Genomic DNA, 16,892 nt, shown 5'->3' with positions numbered 1-16,892 from the left:
CTTTTGAAGTTATTGTAGCTTTACTAACAGATCTGTTAATAAATATAACAAGTCTGTTATTTGGGCCATGCTGAGGTTTTTTTCTTGTCTGCTTGCTCCTGGGGTTTGCAGGTTTTTTCTTTGGTTGATTGATTGGGCTTGGTGTTGATTTCGGGGTTTTCTTGTACTTTTACATAACAAGGTGCTCTGTTGCAGTAGCTTGAATAACTGACCTCAGTCCTTTTGTACTGTGTTTGGTGATTCTGAAGTAATGATTCAGTACATTTTTTTTTTTTTTGCTTTATTAACTATGGGTTTGCTCTGTTGCTTGTTTACATGCTCTTACAGATGCAACTAATTCATGAAATTTCGAACTTAAAGAATTTAATTAAGCATGCAGAAGTGTATAATCAAGATCTTGAGGTAAGCATTTATATTGATATTTCTACTGATAAGGAACTGGAATTATAAAACAAAACATAATAATTGAACATGATTTCAGAAAATAAAAGGAATTCTATTTTTAAATGTCAACTTTTTAAATTTTACTATATACCAATTTAACCTGTTACATATAAGCTCTTTCTAATCCCTTTGAATTCAAATTTAATTGTTTTACTCTTCTTTGATTCTTTTAGAATGAACTAAACTCAAAAGTAGATCTACTTAAAGAAAAGGAAGACCAGATTAAGAAGCTACAGGAATACATAGACTCTCAGAAGTCAGAAAGGATGAAAGTGGACATGTCATACTCATCGGTAAAAATCAGGTTTATTTTGTTGTGTAATCATATTAATATTTATAGTATACCATCATCATTATCATCATCATAGCAAATGCTTATATTAAGCCAACTGTCTGCTGGGCATTGTCTATTGTTTTACATATAGTATTCTACTAACCTTGTCAGTAACTCTATGAGAGAGGGACTATATTAGGAACAATGCCATTTTTACCAATAAAGAATCATTCATAGAGAGTTGAGGATGTAATCCTTTGAGTGAATGTAAATAAAAGTGATGAGCTTCCATTAAAAATTAGTAACTTAAAAATGTTCTTAACTTTTCAGTTGTTTTATGCAAATGCACACAGAAGTGCATAGTCAGTATCTTCAGGAAAACAGTTAATGTTGCTGTTGACAAGTATCTATAACTATAAAACATGTAATTGATTATGTTTTCATTGTCATTAATTTCACTTCACTGGTATTAATGCATTCTCATTATTATAATTTAAGTAACTTTTTAACAGTTTGAATATTTTTCAGGAACTTGTTCTAGATGACTTTAGTTGGTAGAAGATCATAGTATTAGGTAACATTGAATCTCAGTGGAATTGATTTTTTTTTTCTATTTGTTATATCAATCCACCTGATTACTTCAAGAGAATATCAGTTTGATTCTAGTTAGTAACACCCTTTTTAAAAAGGTAACAGTTTCTAGCTTGAATTTTAGAAATTGGTTTCTGTTGTTCTTTTGTTTTTGTTTGAGTTTTTCAGAGTACTCTTTGTTACCGTCTATTAATGACAAATGATTCTTTTTTAAAAGTATTCTCAGTGTTCTGAGGCCATGGGTACGAAAGGTGCTTTCATGTAATCGTGGAGAGCAGGATTGATAGAAAGTAGCAAGCAAGCAAGCAGAATTGTCCACTTTTTAAAAATTGTTTCTTTATTAATTTTATTCTTTCATTTATTCATTTGTTTTATGCATTAATATTTTGCCAAGGACACATAGTTAATTTAAACTCTAAAAGTGAGCTTTTAGTTTTTATATATATATTTATAGGTCGTTTGCATTTTCCTCTTCATTGAGTTGCCTGTTTATATGTTCTATTTTTCTTTTTTTAATCGAAATTTATTGGGGTAATTGGTTAACATAATTATACATGTGTTGGGTGCCAATTCCACAGCACATCTCTGTTTACCATATTGTGTGTTCATTGGATTGTTTTTCCCTTAAATTTGTGATTTAATATTCTTAAATTTAATTATTATTAACTACTTGCCTGTCGTGTTTTAGAGAGAACTTAAAAATGCTTCGGGAACTTTAGCCTGCTAGCTGAACAAAAGTGCGTTAACATTTTCCAACTCTGAGAAAGTTATATTTTACTAAATCCTTTCTGTTACGTGTATAGGAAGACGTTGAAGACTTAAAACGAAAAGAGCAGACTCTGCTTGATGCGGAAACTGTAGCCCTTGATGCCAAGAGAGAATCAGCCTTTCTTAGGAGTGAAAATCTGGAGCTGAAAGAGAAAATGGTTAAGTGATTTTTGCAATATTTATAATAAAGCATTTGTGATGATCCATATATTTTTGTAAATTTACAATGTTTCTCTCAACAGAAAGAACTTGCAAGTGTGTGCAAACAAATGGAAAAAGATAATCAGTTTTATCAAAGCCAGTTGGAGGCAAAAAAAAAAATACAAACTGATCTGGAGAAAGAATTACAATATTCTTTTAATGAAATAACAAAACTCACCTCCCTTATAGATGGCAAAGTTCCAAAAGGTATTTTATAATTTAGACTACCTTTTTGCAAATCTGACGTTCTGTAGAAATATAGTTTTGCAACTATATTCCAATGATTAAAAATATGTTATTCTCTGACTTTAAATAACTTAATACTGACTTCTAATATTATTTGTATCAGTATGTATAAATGTTTCCATGAAACAAATCATAAGGGTCAAAAATTACTTCTCAAATAAACTGGATCTGATCTTGAAAAAGGTGATTCAGTAACTATTAACATGTATGGTGATGGATAGACCTCTATGGAATAATTACTTTTTATGATATACAGATGTCAAATTATGGTGCTGTGCACCTGAAACTTATATATTTTTTTTTATTTATTTATTTATTTTTAGAGAGGAGAGAGAGACAGAGAGGGAGAGAGAGAGACAGAGAGAGAGAAGGGGGGAGGAGCTGGAAGCATCAACTCCCATATGTGCCTTGACCAGGCAAGCCCAGGGTTTTGAACCGGTGACCTCAGCATTTCCAGGTCGATGCTTTATCCACTGCGCCACCACAGGTCAGGCCTGAAACTTATATTTAAAAAAAAAACCTTTGTGCCCTGGCCGGTTGGCTCAGCGGTAGAGCGTCGGCCTAGCGTGCGGAGGACCCGGGTTCGATTCCCGGCCAGGGCACATAGGAGAAGCGCCCATTTGCTTCTCCACCCCTCCGCCGCGCTTTCCTCTCTGTCTCTCTCTTCCCCTCCCGCAGCCAAGGCTCCATTGGAGCAAAGATGGCCCGGGCGCTGGGGATGGCTCTGTGGCCTCTGCCCCAGGCGCTAGAGTGGCTCTGGTCACAACATGGCGACGCCCAGGATGGGCAGAGCATCGCCCCCTGGTGGGCAGAGCGTCGCCCCATGGTGGGCGTGCCGGGTGGATCCCGGTCGGGCGCATGCGGGAGTCTGTCTGACTGTCTCTCCCTGTTTCCAGCTTCAGAAAAACGTAAAAAAAAAAAAAAAAAAAAAAAAACCTTTGTAGCCTTGGCCAGGTACCTCAATTGGTTTAGAGCATTGCCCTGAAGCACAGAAGTTGCCTTTTGATTCCTGGTCAGGGCACATACAGGAACAGATTGATATACCTGTCTGTCTCTCTCTTCCTCTCTCTCTAAAGTCAATAAAATAAATATTAAAAAATAAAAACTGTGTATTAAAATTAGATTAGCTGTTTATCAACATTAGCTCTTTTTAAAATCATTTTATATAATCTAATTAAAAATTTAACTATATGTAGTTTAAATTGACCCAATAACTGCAGGCTGTTTTATTTAATTTACCAAAAATATCCTAGATTTGCTCTGTAATTTGGAATTGGAAAAAAAGATTACAGATCTTCAGAAAGAACTGAAGAAAGAAGTTGAAATAAATGAGGCTTTGCATAAAAATGTTAATTTGCTCTCAGAATTGAAATCTTTACCGTCAGAAGTAGAAATGCTAAGGAAAGAGGTAAACTCATTTATTTTTAGTTTTTTTTTATTATTTTAATTTATTGTGTTTACATAGATTCAAGTATGCCACCGAATCTATTCAAGTATCTCCCCCCACCCCCATGTTCCCCTCAGCCCCCCCTTTACCCCCTTCCCCCATGCCATCCCCCCTTCCCTCTAGGATTTGCTGTCCTGTTCTCTATAATGCTGTTATGTATATATAATTTCACTAATCTCTTTTCGTTCTCTGATCCCATCTTCTTTTCCCCTTTCCCTCTGGTCCCTTTGATCCCACCTCTGCCTCTGTTCCATTCCTCAGTTCACATTGTTCATTGGATTCCTCAAATGAGTGAGGTCATATGGTATTTATCTTTCTCTGCCTGGCTTATTTCACTTAACATAATAGTTTCCAGGTCCATCCATGTTGTTGCAAAAGGTAAGATTTTCTTCTTCCTCATAGCCACATAGTACTCCATTGTGTAAACTCATTTTAAACAAATAATTTGTATTTTGATGGTAAAGTTAAACAACAAAATGTACTGTTAAAGCGATGTGATTTAAAAATTGCCTTTTCTCAAATCTTTGCTTAATTTCAGTGTTTCTTTTTGCAGAAAGTTTTTTTTTCTTCTGAAACCTGCTTCAGCAGATCATACATTGTTAACATAGCTAAGTATTCTTTTTTATATAGATAAATGATAAATCTGAAGAGCTATATTTAATAACATCAGAAAAAGACAAACTGCTTTCTGAAGTAGTTCATAAGGAGAATAGAATTCAAGATTTACTTGAAGAAATTGAGAAAACTAAAAATGACCTAGCAACTACCCAGTTGAATTATAAAACCATGGATCAAGAATTCCAAGATTTTAAAAATTATCATATTGAATATGAACAAAAGTATAATATGGTCCTTGAAGAGAATGCAAGAATAAATCAGGAAATAGAAAATCTCTCTACAGAAGCTCAAACACTTGGTTTAAGTTTGGATTCTTTAAAGACAGAGGTTGGTATAAGATACCCTCTAGGGAAGTGATCTTTAGTCTTCTCGGGGTTGACTTCCATATATATGGCACAGAATGCTTTTCACATTTACTTTGTCTTATTTTAAAGCTTTCTCACAAAACCCAAGAACTTCAGCAGAGTCAAGAAAGGTTAAATGAAGTGGAAGAGCTGAAGGAGCAATTGAAAAGTAGAGATTCTAGGCTGCAAAGTATAGAAAGGGAGAAAACACTGATTACTGAGAAGCTTCAGCAAACCTTAGAAGAAGTAAAAATCTTAACCCAAGAAAAGGATGACTTGAAACAACTACAAGAAAGCCTGCAAACTGAGAGAGACCAGCTCAGAAGTGACATTGAGGATACTGTAAGCATGGTAAGATTTTGACTGATTAAACAGAAAACTCAGAGTCTCTTTATTTTGATCAAGTAGAAACTGTAAAATTATTTTTTTTACCTTATTCTCATGGGAATGGTTTTGTATTTCTCTGACAAAGAACATAGACACCCAAGAACAACTGCGAAGTGCTCTTGAGTCTTTGAAACAACACCAAGAAACTATTAACACACTAAAACTGAAAATTTCTGAGGAAGGGTCCAAGAATTTCCATATAGAGGAAAACATAGGAAAAACTAAGGATGAATCTCAGAAAGAGGTAAAGAGTTCCTCTTCAAAGTTTTCATATATTTATATACGAGTTTTCTCCTTAACCTCAAACACTTAAATACAGGATGGTAATCTCAAGCTTGTTCATTATGGACAGTGGTGACAACTAACAATAATTCATAAACTTCAGCCTAACATCTTCTAAATAACTTCAAATATGACTGCTTATAACCAATTTGAAAAGGAAAGGGCAAAAGACATTGGTTCAAACTTTGAGCTGATATTTTCTGAGGCCTGATATACTTTAAACATTTTCAAAAAGCCATTCTGCTTTCTAGGAATGTAAAAAAGATCTAGTGCTTGTTACTAATTATGGCTAAAATATTTTATGTCAGATTTTGTATACTAAACTTGTTTAGAATTCAATATCAATGTGTGTATCTTATGTCTATTTCTAGGTCTTCGGCCATAATTTTACTCTTAGGTACTTAAATCTTTTATTCATTTTAAATAGTATGGTTCATTTTTTCTTGAGACCTTAGGAGAGTAACTGCTTTACTGTTTAATTATTACTCAAGAAAGGCTAGTATGCTAATGATGGGTTTTTTTTTTAAAGGGAGGTTGTTACAATTGCCATAACCAAATATCATAGACTGGGTGGCTAACATAGCAGAAAGTTATTTTCTTCTAGTTGTAGTCTAGAAGTCCAAGGTTAAGGAACCTGAAATTCCGTTTCTGGAGAGGCCTCTCTTTCTGGAATGCAGATGGTGCATTTTTGTGCATGTTCACATGACCTGTGCACTTAAGCTGAGACCATGTCTGGTATCTCTGCCGCTTCTTAAAGGACATCAGTCCTGTTGGATAAGGGCCCCACAATTACGATCTCATTTAATCTAATTACACCCATTAAATGTCCTATCTCTAGTAGTTACTTTGGAGTTTAGGGCTTCATTTAAGTCTATTCCTTCAGCATCTCATAAGGCATTCCTATATTCCTCATTGATTCGGTCATAAATCTGGGTATCATCCGCTACCATCTCTCCCTCCCCACTTACTCTAAAATCCAAATACCAGACCTTGCTGATTTTGAGGTGTATGTGTGTGAAGTCTCCCGCTTTTCTCTCCACATTGCCAGTACCGTAGTCCAGGCCTCTATTCTTTCTTTCCCTCGCTTTCTTCAGTGGTCTCCTAACTGATCTCTCCACATTCATTCTTATTCTTCTCTAATTTATTCTTCAGTCTGAGTTCAGGTAATCTTTTCTTCTTAAAACCCTTTAAACCCTTTTCTTCTTAAAACCCTGGGTCCCAGACCTGGCCAGGCTTCTCCTCCTGCTCATCATGCTCCAGCAGCTCTCATCTGTTGCTCTCCTCATCTTACGGCTTCCAGATATTCTGGTCTCCTGCCTGCAGGATTGCCAGACCCACCTCTCCTCCCAACCACTCAGGGTAGGTTGGGTTTCCCACTAATACCCACTACTGTTCTTTGGTGAGATCTGACATAATGTCTACTCCTCCCCACCCCCTACTGTCTCAAAAAGGGAGTGATGCTGTAAGTCTCATTTCCTGTTTTATCTGCAGCTTCTGATAGTGCACTGACATCACAGTTGACCCCTCAGTAAATAAGTGCTAAATACCTGAATAACAGGGAAGTGGGAAGATGGCTCTGTAAATGAACCATTCAATCCTGATTTACTTGTTTTAGAAAGTGTCCTGATTCCTTTTCCCTAAAATAAAGTACCTTTGGATATTAACTGAATTGTTTTATGATTCTCTTAAGATCCAAGAGTCTCAAGACATACAAGAACAGTCCTTTATTAAGAAGGAAAGAGACAATGAGACTAAGAAAATAATTAGTGAGATGGAGCAATTGAAGGAGCAACTCCAAGCTAAAGAGTCAGCACTGGTAAGGTTAGAAATGGAAAAGTTCAAGTTGTCTGAGAGGCTTCAAGAAAGTCACGAAGAAATGAAATCTATAGCAAAGGAGAGAGATGACCTACAGAGGCTGCTTCTTCCATCCAAAAATGACCAACTCAAAGAAAACAGGGGAGAAGTCGTAGCTGAAGTATGTAGCATTCTTTTCCTCGTGTTTGGGGGGGGGGGGGTGCTTTTAAGCATTTTGTAAGCAAATATTTTTGTAGACACTAAACTTTTGGAAAAATGAATTAGTGCATAATGGTTAATTTCCTCTATTAATAAAGCACCTAGAAACTGAAGAGGAACTTAAAGATGCTCATTGTTGCCTGGAAGAACAGGAAAAAACTATTGATAAGCTGAGAGTGAATCTTTCAGAGAGAGAAAATGAACTATCAAGCTCTCAAAGGGAATTTGAAACAGCCAATGATGAATTACAGGAAAAGGTAAGTTGGGGGAAAGGAGCAATGGGGGGAAGACCTGAGGGAGGAAGCTAACTGAATTCCAAAGACTGCAGACTATTTCTGTTTACATACTAAATTGTTTTGGAGAGTGTACTGGGTCTTTTACCATATGCATATATATGTGCACATGCATATGCACAAAACAAACATAAATCCATGTATATACCTATCCACACATATATAAACATTTTATGCATATATGTATATATTTTTGGCTATTATTTTATTATTTTTTTTAAGATACTAGAGTTTCATGAGAAACAGGAACAATTTATTTGTGTCAAAGAAATCAGTGAGACTCAGGAAAAAATGAATGCACTGGAACAATTAAAGGAGCAACTCAAAGCCAAAGATTCATCACTATACAGTGAGAGTCTCAAGCTAACTGAGAGACTTCAGGAAAGTCAAGAAGAAATTAAAATTATAATTAAAGAAAGAGATGAACTGAAAAGGGTGCAAGAGGCCCTTCAAAAGGAGAGAGACCAACTCAGAGAAAACAATGAAGAAATTATAGCTGAAGTAAGTTTTCCTCTTCTGCTGTTTTTTAGATACAAAAGTAAGGTTAAGGTGATAACGACAGTGCTCACTATTTTACTCATTTTGCTCCAATCATATAGGGGCAGAAGATCAAAGAGGAACTAAACACTGCTTACATTCTTCTGAAGAAGTACCAAGACACTGTTAGTACAAGGAATGTTTCAGAGAAAGCAGATCAAGGAACAAATATCCAGAGCGATTCAGAACATTCAGGGGCTGAATTGTGGGGAAAGGTAGGTCTCGTTAAGTTGCAAAACGAGATTACACATGATGTCCCTCATATCCCTATAAAAGAAAACTACATTCATTAAACCAAATGTGAAAATGATTGACTTAGAAATAAATCTCCTTTTTTCTAAAAACTCTGCCTATGCGCTAACTTGTTATTGTATGATTTTCTCAGGTTCAAGAATGTCAGGAAAAGGAACATCAGCTGCTTGAAATGAAAGCTGTAAATGAGATGCAGGAAGGAACAGATGACATGGAACACTTAAAGAAGAAACTTGAAACCCAAAAGTCAACTCTGGAAAACCTAGAAATGGAGAACATAAAGTTAACTCAGAGACTCCACAACAACCTTGAAGAAATGAGATCTGTTACAAAAGAAAGAGACGACCTGAGGAGTGGGGAGGAGACTCTCAAAATAGAGAGAGACCAACTCAAGGAAAATGTAAGCAAAACTGTAACTAGAGTGAGTCACCGTCTTTCTCCATCTAGTAAATGGGATGTTGTGTCCCAAAAGAACCATGGGTTGGTGAGAGTCTAAAACTGGTCCAACCTTGGGGAAAGTTGAAGGAGGAAGGAGGTTTATTTGTTCATATCTTCCAAATATTTTAATAAGTTTAGACATTGACCCAAAAAGTTCAGTTGGAACTATTCTGTACACATTAGCATAATTGTGCAAATGCATTTGTAGAAAGATATTCATTGCAACAAGTTGCAATAACAAAATAAAGCAAACAAGTAGATAACTCTTAACTATCCAGTAGCAGCGGACTGGTTAAAGAAGCACAGCACATTCAGACCGTGGAGTACTAGTCCACAGATAAAGAATGAGGTCGAGCTAAGTGCTGGTTTGGAAGTATCCTGGTAGGGAAAAGAAGAAATTGTAGAACAGTGTATCCAGCATTTATTAATACTTGAAAATCATTTAGAGGATGACCATTTGGAGGCATAAGGAGGGAGGGGAATTTTTACTTCTTACCCTGTGCTTTTCTACATATAGTTTGAATTGTATTACTCTGAATATATTATTTTCTTTCTTTAATAATAAAGGACCTGGAAAAACGGGAAGAACTAAGAATTGCTCATAGACATCTGAAGGAGCACCAGGAAATTATTGAAGAACTCAGAAGGATTGTTTCTGAAAAGACAGATAAAATATCAAATATGCAAATTGATTTAGAAAACAAAAATAATGCCTTAGAAGTACAGGTATTTCTTTTTAAATTGTTACCTAAATACCGTTTTGAATCAAATCTTTTGTGCAATGAAACAAGATTTGAACTAGCCTAAAATTGAGGACAAGTAGAGACTTATATACATAATTAGAAATAATTGTTTAGCTTTTTATCAATATCTGTCTATATCTTAATTTATTGTATAATTATTTCAAGATCCAAGAACTTCAGAAGAAAGAACATCAACTTCTTAAGATAAAAGATGATCTCAGGGAAAATATGTATCAAACAGAGCAACTGAAGAAACAATTGGAGGCCCAGAATTCAGTCTTGGAACGTATAGAAACAGAGAAGTTAATGCTGACTCAGAAACTTCAAGAAACGCTTGAAGAAATAAAAGGTGTTACTGAGGAAAGAGATAGCCTGAAGGGAACAGAGGAAACCCTCAAAGCGGAGGGAGACCGGCTTAGAGAAAGCCTGAGAGAAACAGAAGCCAAAGTAAGTCGCACTAATACCTCTTCCTAGTGCGGAAATGGGGTGTTTTTCTGACAGCAGTGAGCCCTTCTTTGAGATAAACATACACAAACCACAAGGTTGTTCATTGTAATCATTTGTAATAAAAATTGGGAAACAACCTAAATGTCTATCAGAAGGAAACTGGATAAAGATAAGCAGTGTGTCAGAATACTATGCAACAGGTAAAAAAAATAAATATATTTGAGTGTTCTAATTTGAAATCTCAAAATAATCTTAGTGGGACTAGCAAACTATAGAATAGTAAATGTGTTTGCCTCTGGAGAGTCAGAGATAGTTGTGGGGAGGGGAGGACAGAAGATGAAAAGCTTATAACTTTCTAACAATAAAATGTAGAGTGAGTTATAGTTTTATTATTTTTACTAAGAAAACATCACTTTCATTAAAAAAAAATACTGGTTAACATTAAGATACGTCACTGTTCTTAAAATTTCTGTAATGATAAAGAATCTCGGAAACGAGGAACTAAGAATTGCTCCCGTGCATCTGAAGAAGCACCAGGAATCTGTTGACGACTCGGAGGGATTGTTTCTAAGAAGACAGATGAACTATCAAATATGGAAATGGCTTCAGAAAATTTAAACACTATATTACAAGAAAAGATATGGGGGGAGGGCTTTAATTAGATACCTGCTTTATTTGTGCCTAACATCCATTGAGGATGCAAAATGGTTTAGCCACATTGGGAAACAGCTTGGTAGTTTTTAATAACACTTAACATATACCTGCCTATGGCCTACCACTTCTACTCCTTGGATATGTACCTAAGAGAAAAGAGTACATACTTCAACATAAAGGTATGTACAAGAATGTTCATAAAAGCTCTAATCATAATAGAGAACAAATGAAAACAACTCAAATGCCTATCCACAGGAGAATGAATAAATTCATTGTGATTTATAAGATCAGAAGCAGGCAAAACTCATCTAGGATGAGAAAAGTCAGAATAATGGTTATAGGATGAGATATCTAACAACTTTATGAAGTTTTATAAAGGTTCTGTGTTTTAGTCTGAGTTGTAAGTGCACAGATGTATGTTAAGAGTAATAGAACTATACGCTTAAGAATAAAACACATTTATCATTCCTCAGAATAATTTGTATGTGGAATTATGTGGAGTAGTCATAAGAGTAACATGGGAAAACTGTTGTCTTAAATCAGAAACTTCTTTATCCTACCCTTAAAAACCATCTCTATCCTAACGTTATTTTATGATCATCTTAAGATCCAAGAACTTAAGAGAATCGAACATCAATTCTTGAAGTTAAAAGATGTCAATGAGACACAGAAAATGTCTGAAATGGAACGATTAAAGAAACAACTCAAATCCCTAAGTTTAACTCTGAATAAACTGGAAATGGAGAACTTAAATATGGCTCAGAAACTTCATGAAAACTTGGAAGAAATGAAGTCCGTAATGGAAGAAAGAGATAATCTAAGGAGAGTGGAAGAGAGTCTCCAACTGGAAAAAGACCAACTCAAGGCAGACCTGCAGGAAACCATAGCTAGAGTGAGTTGCGCTCCTTTCTATTCAGGACACATGTTTTCAATGCACAAGATTTTTTTCTTTGAAAATAAATGATACTGTTGGTGAAAGTCAATGTTACATACAATTTTTTAGGAAGACAGTGTGATAATATCTTATTAAAAATTTATCAGGCCTGACCTGTGGTGGCGCAGTGGATAAAGCGTCGACCTGGAAATGCTGAGGTCGCTGGTTTGAAACCCTGGGCTTGCCTGGTCAAGGCACATATGGGAGTTGATGCTTCCAGCTCCTCCCTACCTCCTCTCTCTCTCCCTCTCTGTCTCTCTCTCTCCCTTTCTCTCTCCTCCCTAAAATGAATTTTAAAAAAATTAAAAAAAAAAAATCAGCATATGCATTTGCTACGGCAATTCCACTCCTACAGATTTATCCTACCACTGTGTTCACACAGTTGGGCAGAAAGAAAAAACATTGCAATCTGAATGTCCACCAGTTAGTCACTGGCTAAGGGAGAGTCATCTGTGTGATGAAATACTAAGTCTAAGAATGGGGCATGTGATCCTGATGTAGAAAAATGTCCAAATGGTATGGAAGGTGAAAAGGAAGTAGCAGAGTGAACAGGTAGCAGGGCTGGGATGGGTGAGGCTCGGCACAGGAACTTTTATTTTATATCCTTCAGCGGTATTCTAGTTAGTGTTGGGATGAGGATTGTTTTTAACTATAAGCATGCATTTTTAAAGAGCTTAACTAGTTCATTAAGAAAAGATAGCATTTCTTTATTTCATCATTTCTCAATTTTCTCTAATAATAAAGGAACTGGAAACACAAAAAGAACTAAAAATTGCTTGTGTGCATTTGAAAGAGCACCAAGAAACTATTGATAAACTTAGAGAAAGAGTTTCAGAGAAAGCAACTCAGATTTCAAATATTCAAAAGGATTTAAATAAATCAAAGGATGATTTACAGAAAAAGGTACGTGTTTTGTTCTTTTGGGAGTGTCCAAAATCATTTGTGAAATGGGAGAGGATATAGATACAGATATGTGTGTGTGTGTGTGCGTGTGTGTATTCAAATAGATACTAGTTTTCTTCCTTGAAGGAATTCTGTTTGCATTCTAACTTGTTTTATAATTATCTCAAGATCCAAGAGCTTCAGACAAAAGAGTTTCAACTACTTACCATGAAAGAAAGTATCAATAAAATTCATAAAAAAATGAGTGAAATGGAACAGTTAAAGAAGCAGTTTGAGGCTCGAAATTTATCTGTGCAAAGTGTGGAAATGGATAACTTACACTTGACTAAGAAACTTCATGAAAGCCTTGAAGAAATAAGAATTGTAGCTGAGGAGAGAGATGAGCTACGGAGGATAAAAGAGTCTCTCAAAATGGAAAGAGACCAATTCCGAGAAACCTTAAGAAAAATGATAGCTAGAGTGAGTTCAGAATCCTCCCCTATCTAGTAACTATTTATAAGAATCAAGCTTTTTTTAAAAAGGGTAGCAGTAATTTTTGTTGTTGTTTTTCTGAAAATGCCTATAAACAACAAAAGGTAATAGGTAAACTATTACTATAACTTTTTAGCTTTTTTTAAAAGGCTAAACTTTTTTAAAGTTTTAAAATCAAGAAATAATATTCTCAATGGAGAAATATTTGAAGAATTAGATTTGTAAAAGATTAAATATCACATTTCACTACCTCAACACAAGAGTTTTAGACATAGGCTCTTGTTCATAAAGTCAGAAGAGAAAAACAAGGTGAATACAAAGAAAAATTGTTCTAGTATGACTTGAAATTGAATATCTAAAAAAATTCAGATAAAAAATTGCATGAGGTCTATTAAAAATGTTTTCATTTCCATATTTTAATAACAGAATAAAGTGGAAAACTCATTTGTAATATCAATAGAAATATCAGACATTTGGGAGTTATCTTTATATTGACCCTAACTAAATTTATAAAGAGATTTCAATCACTCAACAGATATTTTATTGAACAGTTAGTCATTCTTTTAGGTACTATAGTGAACAAGATAAACCGATGGGAGAAAATGTTTTATACAGAAATACAAAATGTAAACAAGATAGGATTTTTCTGTTCCAGGGTTTGGGAAGGATATATTTGTAGGGCTTTAAACACCAAACATTGTACAGATGGTTTTGCTGCTATGCTTAATTGACAGCAATGATTCTTATTCACAGATTTGGAAAAGTAGGAACCAGACGTAATCGAAAACCTAATTTTCAACTGTGGAGATTGCAGAAACAATTTCTATTTCCAAAACATACATGGTTCCCCCATTATATTTTCTCAATGTTTTGTGGGGTCACTCACAAAAGACTTAGTGGTACTACCATTCATTTTCCGACCATTTTTAGCATTGCTTTTAAATTACAAATTGTAATGTTTATTTTCATTATTGAAACTTGATATATAGCATGTAATTGAAAAAGTGTAAGTAGATATTAGCTTTGGATGTAGTTATAACTAAAGCCTTATTTCTTTCTTTGTGTCAAAGCAGGACCAACAGAACCACAAAGTAGTAAAATATGAAAAAAACTTACAGTGTGATGGAAAAGAGCACCTTACAGAAAGCCTGAGAGAAAAGTGCTTTAAAATAAAAGTAAGTGCTCCTTGTTAAAAGTACAAATCAGCCTGACCTGTGGTGACGCAGTGGATAAAGTGTCAACCTGGAATGCTGAGGTTGCCAGTTCAAAACCCTGGGTTTCACTGGTCAAGACACTAATGCAGCGGTTTTCAACCTGTGGGTCGCGACCCCGGCGGGGGTCGAACGACCAAAACACAGGGGTCGCCTAAAGCCATCGGAAAATTTAAAAATGTATAATAAATATGTATTTTCCGATGGCTTTAGGCGACCCCTGTGTTTTGGTCATTCGACCCCCGCCAGGGTCGCGACCCACAGGTTGAGAACCGCTGCACTAATGGGACTTGATGCTTCCTCCCCCTCCTCCTCCTCCTCTCTCTCTCTCTCCTCTCTAAAATAAATAAATAAAATCTAAAAAAATTTTTTTAAGTCATTATTGGTACCCTTCAAAGGTCTGTGGCAGTGATTTTCATAGTATTTTTTGGTGTGCTGCAGAATTTTAGCCATATGAAAAGTTTATGTGTGCCACGAGATGAAAAAGTTAGAAAATTACTGATCTGTGCAATCAGAGGAATGAAAAGATAATACTCGGCCTGACCTGTGGTGGCGCAGTGGATAAAGCGTCGACCTGGAAACAAATGCTGAGGTCCCCGGTTCGAAACCTTGGGCTTGCCTGGTCAAGGCACATATGGGAGTTGATGCTTCCAGCTCCTCCCCCCTGTCTCTCTCTCCTCTCTAAAATGAATAAATAAAATAAAAAAAATTAAAAAAAATAAAAGAGATAATACTCAATATGTTTCTAAACTTTCTGGCTCAGCTCTGTGTGTGTGCATATATACATACCTAAAAAAACAATGGCAGCTGTGGTTTTAAGGCCTCCCTGGAAAGATGATATCCGAGCGAGTACCTGAAAGAGGTGAAGGATTGAGCTATCCATGTGTCTGGGGGATGAGAAGTGTAGGCAGGGGAACAGCAATACAAAGCTCCTGTGCCAAGCCTACCATGTGGGACAGGAACATCACGAAAGAAGAAAGCTAGTAAGAAATGAAGTCAGAGATTTAGTGGGGAGGAGGCAGACTGAGGGGACTTAAAAATACTTTGGATTTTACTGGGAGATGGAGATCCACCGCAGAGTTTGGGCCACGTGAGAGGCATGATCTATCTGGAGTCTGTATGTTGATAGTAAAACCTACAAGATTTACTGTCTCCCATTAGAATGCAAGATCCCTTAAAGACGTTTTGCGTTTAGCACAGTGGTCCCCAACCTTTTTTGGGCCATGGACCGGTTTAATGTCAGAAAATATTTTCACGAACCGGCCTTTAGGGTGGGACGGATAAATGTAGCACATGACCAAGACAAGCGTCAAGAGTGAATCTCAGACGAATGTAACAGAGGGAATCTGGTCATTTTTTCATCATCTGCAGCCAGTCCGTCCCTTCCGAATCTGGTCATTTTTTAAAAATAAAACATCGTTCAGACTTAAATATAAATAAAATGGAAATAATGTAAGTTATTTATTCTTTGGGGACCACTGGTTTAGCACATTCCTGACAGCATTAAGTACGTATCCATTAAAAGTACAAATGACTGAATGTTCCATACCATAATGTGATTTATCGTAAGGCCAAAGGCAAGAATCCCCTCTATAACAGCCCAGATTACTGAGCATCTGTCTAGCTTTTTTTAAATTATGGAAAAGAGAGCTCATTACTGTCAGAAGCCCCTTGATCTGTTGTTTAGCACCCTGAACTAAGTGTGTTATTTATTATATGATTCTATCATTTGAGCTATGGGCCCAGGTTTCTTGAGTATCTACCTCATGCTAGGGCACTATATTTGGTGTTTTACCTCATGAGATAGGTTTTATTGCTCCATATATCAATAAAGAAGCTGAAGTTGAGAGAGGAAATTTAGTAGGTTTCCAGGATCACATAACTAGTGAGTTAGTAGATCAGGATTTGAAACCAAATTTAAGTTTAAAACTTGGGCATGGAAGCATTTCTACAAATATAATTTGGTTTCTTTTAACATAATGTGTGTATATTTTATAGGTTACATAGATACACATAGTAGGAAATATTTTTCTTGATTCCTCTAGGAAATTTGATGGCAGCTATTATAATCTTCATTTCTGTGGCTGGGAAAATGTCTCTCTCAGTGATTTCCCTAGGTGGTGGAGAACGCTGTGAGAGTTTAGGAAACTAAAATTGTAGGCAGATGGAAAGGTGTGGGAGGCTGTATACCAAGCTAGCAAACAGCTAGTTTGAGTCTGGGTCACTTGTTTTACCTAACTTACACTGCTTACTGTAGACATAGCCAGCATGCAGCACTGAGCTACAATACATATTAGATTTAATTCAGACTTTGTAAATGCTCATTCAGATGATGAAATGTTCTAAAGACTTAAAGAGAATATCAAGAAGATAAAAATGGTTATTTCGGGTTTT

General features: G+C 35.8%; 1 protein-coding gene across 4 annotated transcripts in view; it reads left to right on the top strand.

Moving 5' to 3' along the window:
- Positions 1–16,892, top strand: part of CENPE (centromere protein E) — a 64,973-nt gene that overhangs the window by 26,558 nt on the left and 21,523 nt on the right. Inside the window, exons 17-34 of one of the 4 annotated variants that reach the window (XM_066385526.1) lie at positions 328–402; positions 618–737; positions 2,113–2,235; positions 2,320–2,485; positions 3,778–3,932; positions 4,602–4,916; positions 5,024–5,284; positions 5,406–5,564; positions 7,293–7,577; positions 7,714–7,872; positions 8,131–8,409; positions 8,508–8,660; positions 8,831–9,097; positions 9,703–9,861; positions 10,044–10,325; positions 11,587–11,871; positions 12,658–12,816; positions 14,361–14,462. In XM_066385526.1, the coding sequence (XP_066241623.1) occupies positions 328–402; positions 618–737; positions 2,113–2,235; positions 2,320–2,485; positions 3,778–3,932; positions 4,602–4,916; positions 5,024–5,284; positions 5,406–5,564; positions 7,293–7,577; positions 7,714–7,872; positions 8,131–8,409; positions 8,508–8,660; positions 8,831–9,097; positions 9,703–9,861; positions 10,044–10,325; positions 11,587–11,871; positions 12,658–12,816; positions 14,361–14,462 (3,504 nt within the window). Of the gene's footprint in view, positions 1–327; positions 403–617; positions 738–2,112; positions 2,236–2,319; positions 2,486–3,777; positions 3,933–4,601; positions 4,917–5,023; positions 5,285–5,405; positions 5,565–7,292; positions 7,578–7,713; positions 7,873–8,130; positions 8,410–8,507; positions 8,661–8,830; positions 9,098–9,702; positions 9,862–10,043; positions 10,326–11,586; positions 11,872–12,657; positions 12,817–14,357; positions 14,463–16,892 lie in introns of all 4 variants that reach the window. The other 3 variants (XM_066385525.1, XM_066385527.1, XM_066385528.1) reach the window with 3 other exon arrangements.

The sequence above is a fragment of the Saccopteryx leptura genome, chromosome 5 (assembly GCF_036850995.1).
Source record: "Saccopteryx leptura isolate mSacLep1 chromosome 5, mSacLep1_pri_phased_curated, whole genome shotgun sequence".
NCBI lineage: Eukaryota > Metazoa > Chordata > Mammalia > Chiroptera > Emballonuridae > Saccopteryx > Saccopteryx leptura.
The sequence above is the reverse complement of the archived record's forward strand: the minus strand, read 5'-3'. Positions and strand labels throughout refer to the sequence as shown.